Raw genomic sequence first — 13329 nt, 5'->3', positions numbered from 1 at the left:
GAGGACGTCCAGCGTCAGATAACGGACCAAAAGTCCGTTACGATTCTGGAAGCCCTCTAGTGGCTGTCTGGAACTACAAAAATGTTTAACATTGCAGCACTAATGCAAAGGGAATACTGCACCCAAGCCACTTCAATGAGCTGAAGTGGTCTGGGTACCTACAGTGTCCCCTTAATGCATCACAAAAACAGGCAAAGCACAAACACGCAGTGAGCTAGACAGACATCACGCCTGTGACGGAGAAGTCTGCCCACTGGAAGCTGGATCCCAGTCCTGGGTCCAGGGTGGGTGAAGGACAGCGAGAACCCGGCGAAGCTGCATCGCTGGAAGTGGGGTCTGCAGTGCTTATGGTGTCTGGTGGAGTGCTGGAATTCCTTGGTGAGCACTAGGAGCATAGATTGGCGGAGGCACTCGGTCAGAGTGCCAAGCAGTCTGTCACAACGCCAAACTGGCACAGTACACAGAATGGCAGCATTAATATGCAATGCTTGGACAGATTTAGATTATTAACTATTTCACTCTATATAACGTACCAGACCAGCAGAAGCATGAATTCATAAAATGATCCTTCTATACACCTCTCCTTGCCGTTTCAATAACTTGCTAATAATAAAATGAAACTAAATATCTTGCTCTGGTATTTATTACTATCTATGGGAATGGTTTGGTCATAGAATGTTCCACATTTAATTGCTGGCTAAAAACCCAAACCATGTTGAGATCAACAGCACTGAATTGTGGTGAGCAGCACATTACTATGAGATGAGAAATAATGCAGCCAAACTTACCTCCTCTGAGACCCGTTTATCCATGGCTCCAAGCATCGAGTGCAGTGCACCTTGAAAATAAAACACAGCACATGAAATGTGAATTCTACAGGCTATACTTTGTCACTAACAGATCAATGAATTTATTACCAAACAATTCAAAGAAATAAATGGAATAAGGTTTGCTATGCATTTATACTGCAGCATTATACTCTAAATATGATCACTTTCTGAGAAAACATGGGTCTTACCGAGGTTATACAAGATGCAGGCTTGCTCATACTTTATGTCATCATGAGTTACAGCTTTCCCTGAGAAGATCTCGGCCCTGAAGAGGAAGATTGGAAAGTATTTTCCTGATATTAACTTACAGAAAATAAAGTCTAGAAATCGAACAATTCCTCTAAGGCCCTTCCAGGTAATTCGCAGGATCCACATTAATCAGCCTTCTTGTTTTATTTATCATCAGCCTGCTGTGGTTTATTAGACATGTAGTTCAACAATGTGCAGTATTTTCATTCATAAACACACACACATTATATATTATATATAAAAAAGAAAAATAATCCTGCACTCCATATAATACAATAAATAGAAAATATGGGGTTAGCTTATCTTGTTGAAGTTGTGAACATGTGATACACACAATGGATAAACACGGATGGCATTAAAATGAGAATATTAAGGCCATCCACATTGAAAGGAGTGGCTCCGTAAACAGGCTTGTATGCTCTTAGGGCATCATCGTACTGCTCCTCCGCTTTAATATAGAAGGGAGAGAGGCAACCAATGTGTAGTCTGGCAGTAGAAACACCTTGAAATATAAAATAGGTATTGTATAAGTCCTGTCTCTGAGCTATACATGGTTAGAGCTAATTGTGAGGGAAGGCCCTGGATCTGGAGGCTGCCATGTTAATGCAAACCTCTAACAGCTCACCTTGCTGATTTCAGCTAGAAGGTACACTCTCTAACGAGACAGAAGGTACAAACTCTAAAAGTGTTTCTCTTTAGTCAACATTAGTAGAATATGATCTGTGAACAGATTTTACATTGTAATTACAGTGTGGGGGAAAGGGTATAGAGCTGCTGGTTAGGAGGGATATTTTGTTTGACTAAAATCTGTCTGTCTGGATACAGAGCCAGAGTGTCTGAAGGCATACAGAAATAACTGCACTGATTCAGCATCCTGTGCAGCGCATGGTCCTCTCTCCCCAAGACTGAACTCATCCCAGCTCCTCTTGAGGTGGTGATAATTACCATGTGACTGGAACACTTGCATCTTGTTCAGACTCCATGGGTATCCTGCTCTGGAGGTAGTGAAGCTGTCCAAAGTACTTACGGAGCACACTGCACCCTTCAAAATCTCGGGGTACATTCACAGCACTCTGCAAAAATTGGAATACTCAATAACTCACAGAAATAATCCATAAAATGACAAAAGTACATATATACACACACGCGCACGTAACTATACACCTGCATTCCCTTATTGAGAACCAGAGCTATCCTATGTGGTAACCTCCATATAGAGACAGAACACCCTGTATATTAACTATCCATAGCAACCATTTCATTCAAGTCCATAGAGGGGTATATAATGCAGTAAGGATTCTAACGCCATCCCGCTGGAATTAATTAGACACATTGCATTCTTGTTTATATTTCCCGTAGCAGTAAACAAGGCCTTCCAGTGTAATTAGCTTTTCCCAGCCCCATCAGCACTGCTCGGAAGAGCTTCTTTCTTTCCAAGACACAGCAAAGCAAGGCTGGGAAATGAGTCTCCCTTGGATTTCTGAAGTATTATGGGAGCTGTAGTTTAACAGGTGAAGGGCCCCATATTGTGAGTAAGGGTGAACTGGAACCAAGAGAGCAATTGACACTGAATATCTCCATTGAAAGGGAATAAACATTGTGCACACAAAAACATTATTTTTATTCTTCTCCTAAAAACACAGACACAACTGGGTAATCCCTAATTCCTGGACTGTTAGGGGGTACTCGAGGACTGGGTTAAGAACCACTGTTCTACACTAACCCATTCCCTCAAATATAGTTTGCACTGTCTTCCTCTGACAATGAAAGGGCCATTAAGGCAGACAGTGGTTTTCCCCGATTCTCAGAGACAGCGTAAATCAAGCAGGCTCTCCGAGTTACCAATCAGAATTTAGAGTTTCCAGATATATTCGGAATAACCAGAGTATTAGGAGGATGATAAAGACCTGTCTCAGCTGCTCCAGTTTCTTCAGCTCCTCGTTGTAATTCTCAGGGTTTTCTCCATAATGCTTTAAAACAAACTGTAAAATGGAAAACAGATCAGCAGGATTCCTTTCATACTATGTTAAAAGACAGCAACGGTTACATTTTCATTTGCCGCATGTTATAGCAGACATTGGCATGTGTGCCCTTTCTGGATGCTGACCATGGCTGTAATGCCAGACACACAGACACATTAAGCAGAGAAACACTCTGTGACAGAGACGAAACGTTGCCAGCTTCAATCTCCAAATGAAGTGTATATTGAACAAACTGTGTGTGCCTGGACATCTTTCTGCTATGGTCTACTACAATGGAATATTGCCATCCCAGCCTGAGTGACTCCATGGATCCATTTTCTATTTTTGAGCATGCGCAGTGCCTGATTTACTTTACAGTCAGAATACAGCTTTCATTTCCATGTATAATCAAGTTTACTTTCACTAATCTGTTACATAAATGATTTGAGCTTTTTCCCTTTAGTGCCCATTTGCTTCTTGTATAGAGTAATTGGAATTCATCTCAAATATCTCATGTACAATGCACAGTTAAAGACGAACAAGTAAGGAGGCATTAAGCATCAATGAAGCAGCTTTGCAATAAGGATCCTGTAGCCTTAAAGGACCACTATAGTGCCACTATAAAGGACCACTATAGTGCCAGGAAAACACTATAGTGCCCTGAGTTGCCCCCACCCTCAGGGTCCCCCTCCCGCCCGGCTCTGGAAAGGGGTAAAACTTACCTTTTTCCAGCGCTGGGAGGGGAGCTCTCCTCCTCCTCCTCCTCCTCTCCGCCCCGTCGGCTGAATGCGCACATGCGGCAAGAGCTGCGTGCGCATTCAGCCAGTCGCATAGGAAAGCATTTACAATGCTTTCCTATGGACGCTTGCGTGCTCTCACTGTGATTTTCACAGTGAGAATCACGCAAGCGCCTCTAGCGGCTGTCAATGAGACAGCCACTAGAGGATTAGGGGGAAGGCTTAACCCATTTATAAACATAGCAGTTTCTCTGAAACTGCTATGTTTATAAAAAAAAAATGGCTTAACCCTATAGCTGGACCTGGCACCCAGACCACTTCATTAAGCTGAAGTGGTCTGGGTGCCTAGAGTGGTCCTTTAAAGCTCAATTCTCTGTCATTTTGGAGTTAAATCACGTTGTTTACACATGCATTTTAGAATTTCTTATCTTCTGCGTGCAGCAGCCCACTGTGTGTTATTACATTTCAATCAACAGGTAAGAACTTTTAAAGTAAACACATTGTGCTGTATAATATTTTTTTTTTAAATCCATAGGGCTGAATAAACATGTGATTTGATTCCTAAATACAGGGACAGAATCTATATACATAAACTGCTTCATTAAAGGGACACTATAGGCACTAAAACAACTTTAGCTTAATTAAGCAGTTCTGATGAATAGATCATGCCCTGCAGTCTCATTGCTCAATTCTCAATCATTTGAGAGTTAAATCAGTTTGTTTATACAGCCATAGTCACACCTAACTGCATGTTCCTGAAAACTTTCTGTAGAGAGAGATCTAATGTTTATTGCACCTTTTGTTTAATTTAGAATTTTTCATCTCCTGCTCTGTTAAAGGGACACTCCACTGTCTAAATACAAAAAGTAAAAATCCCTGTTTAGTAGATACACCCATATGAAAGCATGTATGCATTTAATTATGTATTTTTTCATTGGAAGTATATATATATAAAAACAGCTTGCAAAAACTGTAGTTCTCTTGTCTGTTGCCTTTGCAAACTCTCCCCTTCTAACCCCGCCCAGACTTTCTGTAACTGTCCAATCACAGACTCCCCAATGCAGCTCAATGAGAAGTCTTTGCAAGGCAGAGTTCAGTGCAAATAAGTAACCAAACCAGGAAGTAACAAGATCTGTTGTCTGTTTGAAAGCCAAGGGGGTGTACCCAGTATAATTTATTAAAGAGTAAATTTCCATTATAAGATCTGTATTCCCAGTCCCACCCAGGCGTTACGGTTTAAGGTTGGTATACTATGGCTCATCGATTTTAGTAGAGTAGCAAATGGTAGTGTGGGCATCTGGGTCACTTGTTCCTTAATTTGGTCCCATTTGTGAAAAAGATGTCTCGTGGTAGGTAGTACATGGGACATTGTGGGTCGAAGTCACTTCGGTACCCACAATAGTGTGCTCAGCTCCATTGGGGTCGACCAAAAGGACTCATCCACAACCCATTGGGGGCACATTAGTTGTACTATGCAGGAAGGATGCTTTGTAGTATACCAAAATGTTTAGGGTGCCCAGACCATCATCGCTTGTTGCTACATATGCATTGCCACTTGTACCCTCTTCCCGCTCCATAGAAATGAGACAAATAAACCCTGTACGTTTGGGGGGCGGAGCCTGACTGCCAAACGGACAAGACATGCAAAGAGTGGGCTCAAGATTCAGGGCACAACGCCCGACCACCCGAATTGCTGACAGCACTAATCGAGTGTAAAAGACCGACCTGAACCCGGGGATACCAGACACTTGGTCTTCCGGAGCCGGGCAGACCACGTGCGACGGGCAGCCTCTGCGGGTGGGAGCCGAGGAGAGATGGCCGCTCTCCCGGTTCTCTGGCAGACGAGGGGGCACACACATCCCGTCCCCGTCCCCCCCTGCCGGTGGGGGTTATCCCGGTTCCCAAAGACCTGTGCTGCCTCCGGTCTAAACACCTCTGCGTACCCGGCAGAACCATCAAGCTGCAAGGGTCTGGAGCCACTCAAGATGGCGGACGCACCAGGCGCTGCGGCAATGGGCCAGACAATACCACAACCGGATAAAGCAGACCCCAGGTGTCATGTTACGGACACCCTGGGGGTCATATTTGACAATTTCTGGTCCATGCTGCAGGATCGAGCAAGACAAGCACAAGCCACAAGGAAGCCGGACGGAGGTGAACAAAAACGCAATGAACGGCGACCTCAGCGGCCTCCCAAGAGCCGACGGCCAGGCAACAACATCCTCACTGCACCAAAGAGACAACCGCTACCACATAAAACCCACAGACGGAAAAGGCGGACATACTCCCCGTCGCTGCCGCACAGACACGACCTCTATAACATCCCTGCCTGGAGGTAACACTCTGGAGAACCCACAGGGACCACCTATGGGCCGAACGGCACACCTCACCACCCAAAGGGACGAAGTCGATACTAGGACCGTATACCCTTCTTCCAAGCTGGGGGCTTACCTGGAGGTGATCCTCCCATGCCGCCCATATACCCGAGGAGATAATCGTGTTCCGGCACACCCTCGGGCCCCCGACCGGGCCGAAGAGACACGGCACCCGGACGACGAGCACACAGGAAGTGCAGAGGGAGAACCACAGTGCGGGGAGCTGAGAACCAGGAAGACCCGGGCAGACTCAAGTTCGCCTCAGCAATAACACTCCAGCACAAGCGGGGCATTGGCTGAACCTGCCGTACCATAGAAGCATCAGCCCTCTAACATGAGGTGCAGGCCGGCTCGATGACATGTGCCTAAGCCTACCATTATGCCCACACACTCACACATTGGGACTCTCTCATACGATTAATGTTCATTCGATGTTGCCTAATAAGTACCACTAGCATGCCTCTGTGCTGTACCTTAAAAGTGTGATACAGGACTTAGTACCAAACATGATATACTCTTACTATGCAATCACCATGTCCAGGGGCGTATTAGCCGCGAGGCAAACAAGGCATTTGCCTTGGGCGGCATTTTCCAGGGGGCGGCAAAAAAAGCCGCCCCCAAATGCCCAAGGCAAATGTCTTGTTAGCCTTGCGGCTAACAGACATGCCGGCGGGCTGCTGGGCGATCGGGCGGCACTGCCTGGCGGGCGGGCGGGCGGCCGGCAAGGGAGCACTACCCCTGAGCTGTCTGCTCAGCTCCCTCGCCAGCCGCAGAGTGAGGCTGGGAGCCGGAATATGACGTCATATTCCGGCTCCCAGCCTCACTCTGAGGCTGGCGAGGGAGCTGAGCAGACAGCTCAGGGGAAGTGCTCCCTCGCCGGCCGGCCGGCCGCCCGCCAGGCAGTGTCGCCCGATCGCCCAGCAGCCACTGGACCACCAGGGTGGAAAAGACACCCCCCTCCCCAGCATTCCCAAAGGTAAGGAGGCTGGGGGGGGGGGGGGGGGTTAAATAAAAAAAAAAAAATGTGTTAAAAAAACATTAAAAAAAAATGTGTTAAAAATAAATAAAAAAAGTGTTAAAAAATAAATGTGTTAATGTGGGTGGGTGAGTGTGTGTGTCTGACTGTGTGTGTGTGTGTGTGTGTCTGACTGTGTGTGTGTGTGTGTGTGTCTCTGACTGTGTGTGTGTGTGTCTCTGACTGTGTGTGTGTGTGTCTCTGACTGTGTGTGTGTGTGTCTCTGACTGTGTGTGTGTGTGTCTCTGACTGTGTGTGTGTGTGTCTCTGACTGTGTGTGTGTGTGTCTCTGACTGTGTGTGTGTGTGTCTCTGACTGTGTGTGTGTGTGTCTCTGACTGTGTGTGTGTGTGTCTCTGACTGTGTGTGTGTGTGTCTCTGACTGTGTGTGTGTGTGTCTCTGACTGTGTGTGTGTGTGTCTCTGACTGTGTGTGTGTGTGTCTCTGTGTCTGGCTGTGTGTGTGTGTGTGTCTCTGACTGTGTGTGTGTGTGTGTGTGTGTCTGGCTGTGTGTGTGTGTGTGTGTCTGACTGTGTGTGTGTGTGTGTGTCTGACTGTGTGTGTGTGTGTGTGTCTGACTGTGTGTGTGTGTGTGTGTCTGACTGTGTGTGTGTGTGTCTGACTGTGTGTGTGTGTGTCTGACTGTGTGTGTGTGTGTCTGACTGTGTGTGTGTGTGTGTCTGACTGTGTGTGTGTGTGTGCCTGTTAGCGAGTGTGTGTGCCTGTTAGCGAGTGTGTGTGCCTGTTAGCGAGTGTGTGTGCCTGTTAGCGAGTGTGTGTGCCTGTTAGCGAGTGTGTGTGCCTGTTAGCGAGTGTGTGTGCCTGTTAGCGAGTGTGTGTGTCTGTTAGCGAGTGTGTGTGTCTGTTAGCGAGTGTGTGTGTCTGTTAGCGAGTGTGTGTGTCTGTTAGCGAGTGTGTGTGTCTGTTAGCGAGTGTGTGTGTCTTTTAGCGAGTGTGTGTGTCTGTTAGCGAGTGTGTGTGTCTGTTAGCGAGTGTGTGTTTCTGTTAGCGAGTGTGTGTTTCTGTTAGCGAGTGTGTGTTTCTGTTAGCGAGTGTGTGTTTCTGTTAGCGAGTGTGTGTTTCTGTTAGCTAGTGTATGCGTATCTGTCAGTGAATGTGTGTGTATTTAGAATGCGGGGCGGGGGGAAAGGTTGGGTGGGGGTGGCGCGGGGGAGGGGGGGCGCCTGAGTTTTGTCCTGCCTAGGGCAGCACAAAACCAGGATACACCACTGACCATGTCTACTATATTTTCTGTATATGTGACTCAGCTCATGTTTCCTCTATAGGAACAAGCATTCATATGTACTCTTTAGTCCACTCTACACAGCGGTGTTTTATTTACTTTTGTACGCTTTGTCTCATGTCCCTCACAAGCTTTTAAATATTTGTGTTATCAGATAGGCTCCTAGTCCCCAAGCCTCCTCAAATACATTGCTTCACATAAGCTTAGGGTCAAAACTAGCGTTGATATACTAGCCTGTTAACTTGCCATTAACACCCACTTCCATGCTTAGATATACCAGCGAGGTAACATTCAGCTTTGAATCTGACTTAGTTAAGTGAACCTCTAGTATTTAGCCTACTTACCTTGTTTAGCCTGTACAATACTACAGTTAAAACTTTCATAAAAAAGAGGCCGTTATATTCGGGAGTGCATGTAACCATTGTATAACCAGTTATGTATAACGTATGTTTCTCATGCATTAACCACTTGTTTTACTTTCTGTACTGACCCATCCTATGCCTCAATAATAACAAAGATTGACAAAAAAAAAAAAAAAAAACCTGTAAGTTTTTTTAAGGAATTGTCTGGGAACCAGAATTTGCAATGTTTGAAAAAGGTATTGAAGTTTGGGTAAGATTAACATTGACTGTGGCCTTTAGAAGTTTAAAGGGACACTATAGTCACCAGAACAACTACAGCTTAATGGACTGCACAGTAAGCAGCTCTGACGTTCAGCGTCCCCACGCTCTGCATGGAGACGCTGACTTTTCCTGATAGAAATGCATTGATTCAATGCATCTCTATGAGGAGGTCCTGGTTGGCCAAAACGGCAATTGGCCCTGCCCCGTGCCGATTTTAGCCAATCCAATGCTTTGATTGGCTAAAAATCGGCCATTTTGATGTCACAAAGGAGCGGAGTCGCACAGTGCTGGAAATAAGGTGAGTTTGATACTTTTATAGCGGGGCTGAGGGGGGGCAAGCCACCTAAATGGTGGGTTAAACACTATAGGGTCAGGAATACAGGTTTGTCTTCCTGGCCCTATAGTGATCCTTTAACAATTTTCATGGAAGATGTGGGCTAGGTTTTAAGTGAGTCTAATGCCAGTAGTTGGTCCACCAGTCCAGAGGGAAGGCCTCCCGGGGTCTACCCATTAGAATTCTGTCCAGATTAAGGCCCATGGCTTGGGTTTTTCATTTCATTTGTTATAATTTGTTGCATAAGGTTTGGTAGGGACACAAGTAGTTAAGTCAATGTTTGTAGAATATCATCTGTGAACAGATTGCCCTAACTTGTATGCCATGAGTAGAGAAGACCTTGAATCTTGGCTACTAGTGTTTCCAGTGCCATTGGCGATACAGAAAGGCTTTGACAGGAAACCTGAATTGAGCACTCTGGCCGAGGGGTCGGAATAGAGTGCATGTACGGTGTTCCTGAAGTGTTGGGGGAATTTGAATTTATCTAAACCTGCGTCTAGGTAAGCAAACGTTATTTAAATGCCTATAGTTTCACATTAAAGGGACACTATAGTCACCAAATCCACGTTCGCTTAATGAAGCAGTTGTGGTGTATAGATCAGGCCCCTGCAGCCATACCGCTCAATTATCTGCCATTTAGGAATTAAATCACTTTGTTTATACAGCCCTGGTCACACCTCGGTGCATGTGACATTCCCGCCCTTCCTAAACACCTTGGGAGCTGCAAATAGTAATAGCCATGTGCTCAGCATTTAGCACACTGCGCATTTAGAATGACTGCTGGGAAAAGGTATTTGTACTATAACCACTTCAGTAAACTAAAGTGGTTATGGTACCTTTAGTGACTACTATTTCCAGTTTCCAGATTTTACCCACAGATCTTGGCCTCCTGCCCCTCTCCCCACAGACCCTGCCCTCCTGCCCCTCTCATCAAAGACCCCACCCTCCTGCCCCTCTCATCAAAGACCCTGCCCTCCTGAGCTTCTTCCCATAGACCCTGCCTTCCTTCACCTCTACCTCCTCCCCACAGATCCCTCCCACCCAGCTCCTCTTCCAACAGACCCTGCCCCTCTACCTCCCACAGATCCAGCGCTCTTGCCCCTCTCCCCCCCCAGACCCTGCCCTCCTGCCCCCCCCGACCCTGCCCTCCTGCCCCCATGCCCTCCCAGACCCTGCCCTCCTGCCCCCCCCCAGACCCTGCCCTCCTGCCCCTGTCCCTCCCCGCCCAGACCCTGCCCTCCTGCCCCTGTCCTCCCCCCAGACCCTGACCTCCTGCCCCTGTCCTCCCCCCCAGACCCTGCCCTCCTGCCCCCGTCCCCCCCCAGACCCTGCCCTCCTGCCCCCCCAGACCCTGCCCTCCCGCCCCCAGACCCTGCCCCTGTCCCCCCCCAGACCCTGCCCTCCTGTCCCCCCCAGACCCTGCCCTCCTGCCCCTGTCCCTCCCCGCCCAGATCCTGCCCCTGTCCTCCCCCCCAGACCCTGCCCTCCTGCCCCTGTCCTCCCCCCCAGACCCTGTCCTCCCCCCCAGACCCTGCCCTCCTGCCCCTGTCCTCCCCCCCCAGACCCTGCCCTCCTGCCCCTGTCCTCCCCCCCCAGACCCTGCCCTCCTGCCCCTGTCCTCCCCCCCCAGACCCTGCCCTCCTGCCCCTGTCCTCCCCCCCAGACCCTGCCCTCCTGCCCCTGTCCTCCCCCCCAGACCCTGCCCTCCTGCCCCTGTCCTCCCCCCCAGACCCTGCCCTCCTGCCCCTGTCCTCCGCCCCAGACCCTGCCCTCCTGCCCCTGTCCTCCCCCCCAGACCCTGCCCTCCTGCCCCTGTCCTCCCCCCCCAGACCCTGCCCTCCTGCCCCTGTCCTCCCCCCCAGACCCTGCCCTCCTGCCCCCCCAGACCCTGCCCTCCTGCCCCCCCAGACCCTGCCCTCCTGCCCCTGTCCTCCCCCCCAGACCCTGCCCTCCTGCCCCTGTCCTCCCGCCCCCAGACCCTGCCCTCCTGCCCCTGTCCCCCCCAGACCCTGCCCTCCTGCCCCTGCCCCCCACCCAGACCCTGCCCTCCTGCCCCTGCCCTCCTGCCACCCCCAGACCCTACCCTCCTGCCCCCCCCAGACCCTGCCCTCCTGCCCCTGCCCCCCCACCCAGACCCTGCCCTCCTGCCCCCCCAGACCCTGCCCTCCTGCCCCTGTCCTCCCGCCCCCAGACCCTGCCCTCCTGCCCCCCCCCCAGACCCTGCCCTCCTGCCCCCCCCCAGACCCTGCCCTCCTGCCCCCCCCCCAGACCCTGCCCTCCTGCCCCCCCCCCCAGACCCTGCCCTCCTGCCCCCCCCCCAGACCCTGCCCTCCTGCCCCCCCCACCCAGACCCTGCCCTCCTGCCCCTGTCCCCCCCCAGACCCTGCCCTCCTGCCCCCCCCCCAGACCCTGCCCTCCTGCCCCCCCCACCCAGACCCTGCCCTCCTGCCCCCCCCACCCAGACCCTGCCCCCCCCACCCAGACCCTGCCCTCCTGCCCCCCCCACCCAGACCCTGCCCTCCTGCCCCCCCCACCCAGACCCTGCCCTCCTGCCCCTGTCCCCCCCACCACCCAGACCCTGCCCTCCCACCACCCAGACCCTGCCCTCCTGCCCCCCCACCCAGACCCTGCCCCCCCCACCCAGACCCTGCCCTCCTGCCCCTGTCCCCCTCCCAGACCCTGCCCTCCTGCCCCTCCCACCCAGCCCTCCTGCCCCCCCACCACCCAGCCCTCCTGCCCCCCAGCCCTCCTGCCCCCCCACCACCCAGACCCTGCCCTCCTGCCCCTGTCCCCCCCACCCAGCCCTCCTGCCCCCCCACCCAGACCCTGCCCTCCTGCCCCTGTCCCCCCCCAGACCCTGCCCTCCTGCCCCCCCCCCCAGACCCTGCCCTCCTGCCCCCCCCACCCAGACCCTGCCCTCCTGCCCCCCCCACCCAGACCCTGCCCCCCCCACCCAGACCCTGCCCTCCTGCCCCCCCCACCCAGACCCTGCCCTCCTGCCCCCCCCACCCAGACCCTGCCCTCCTGCCCCTGTCCCCCCCACCACCCAGACCCTGCCCTCCCACCACCCAGACCCTGCCCTCCTGCCCCCCCACCCAGACCCTGCCCCCCCCACCCAGACCCTGCCCTCCTGCCCCTGTCCCCCTCCCAGACCCTGCCCTCCTGCCCCTCCCACCCAGCCCTCCTGCCCCCCCACCACCCAGCCCTCCTGCCCCCCAGCCCTCCTGCCCCCCCACCACCCAGACCCTGCCCTCCTGCCCCTGTCCCCCCCACCCAGCCCTCCTGCCCCCCCACCCAGACCATGCCCTCCTGCCCCTGTCCCCCCACCCAGACCCTGCCCTCCTGCCCTCCTGCCCCTGTCACCTGTTTGACGGCCTGGGTAAAGCTGAATTCCCCGGCCTCCTTGAGGTCCAACCATATCATGGGCATACGGGGCACGGCCTCCATGGCGAGCGGCTCTTGGGGGCCCAGCGAACAGATCCCGATCCCTGCACCGAGCTGCGTCACGGGCCCCGGACTACACAGCCCGGAAACAGCGCTGCGATCTCACGTCACGGTCACGGGGTGCGCGGGGCATGCCGGGAGCTGGAGTCCAGCCTGTCACTGAGCACAGCTAGCGCCGCCATGTTTCTGAAGCCCATGGAGTAACGGGCTGGGGGCTTCACCAAAATGGCCGCCACCTCATCACTTTTAGCCTGGATTCAGAAATCGTGTTAGCTGCAGCCCCAGGCTCTAACATTGCTCTCTCCATGCCGGGTACACCCAGAGCCGATTAATTGATCACATTCTCAGGGACTCTGCGCAATGCCTGTCGGGAAAGGAGGCTGTGCGCGGGTGAGGTGCAGTAACCATAGTAACAGCTGTGTGTCTCTAGTGCATCGAGCTCCTTCTCATGACGTCATGTAGACCTTGGCTCCTGAGAGACAGTAAGTCACACAAAAAGAGAGACAGTCACACAAAGGG

At 51.9% G+C, this 13329-nt stretch overlaps 1 protein-coding gene across 1 annotated transcript in view; it reads right to left on the bottom strand.

The window, feature by feature from the left end:
- Window positions 1–12917, bottom strand: part of PTPN23 (protein tyrosine phosphatase non-receptor type 23) — a 78625-nt gene extending 65708 nt beyond the window's left edge. Inside the window, exons 1-5 of the mRNA XM_063452859.1 lie at window positions 12730–12917; window positions 2987–3061; window positions 2025–2152; window positions 1019–1095; window positions 789–838 (exon numbers count right to left, since the gene is read on the bottom strand). Of these exons, the coding sequence (XP_063308929.1) occupies window positions 789–838; window positions 1019–1095; window positions 2025–2152; window positions 2987–3061; window positions 12730–12813 (414 nt within the window). The 5' untranslated portion in view covers window positions 12814–12917. The remainder of the gene's footprint in view (window positions 1–788; window positions 839–1018; window positions 1096–2024; window positions 2153–2986; window positions 3062–12729) is intronic.
- Between the last annotated feature and the right edge of the window lie 412 nt (window positions 12918–13329).

The sequence above is a fragment of the Pelobates fuscus genome, chromosome 4 (genome assembly GCF_036172605.1).
Source record: "Pelobates fuscus isolate aPelFus1 chromosome 4, aPelFus1.pri, whole genome shotgun sequence".
Lineage (NCBI taxonomy): Eukaryota > Metazoa > Chordata > Amphibia > Anura > Pelobatidae > Pelobates > Pelobates fuscus.
The sequence above is the reverse complement of the archived record's forward strand: the minus strand, read 5'-3'. Positions and strand labels throughout refer to the sequence as shown.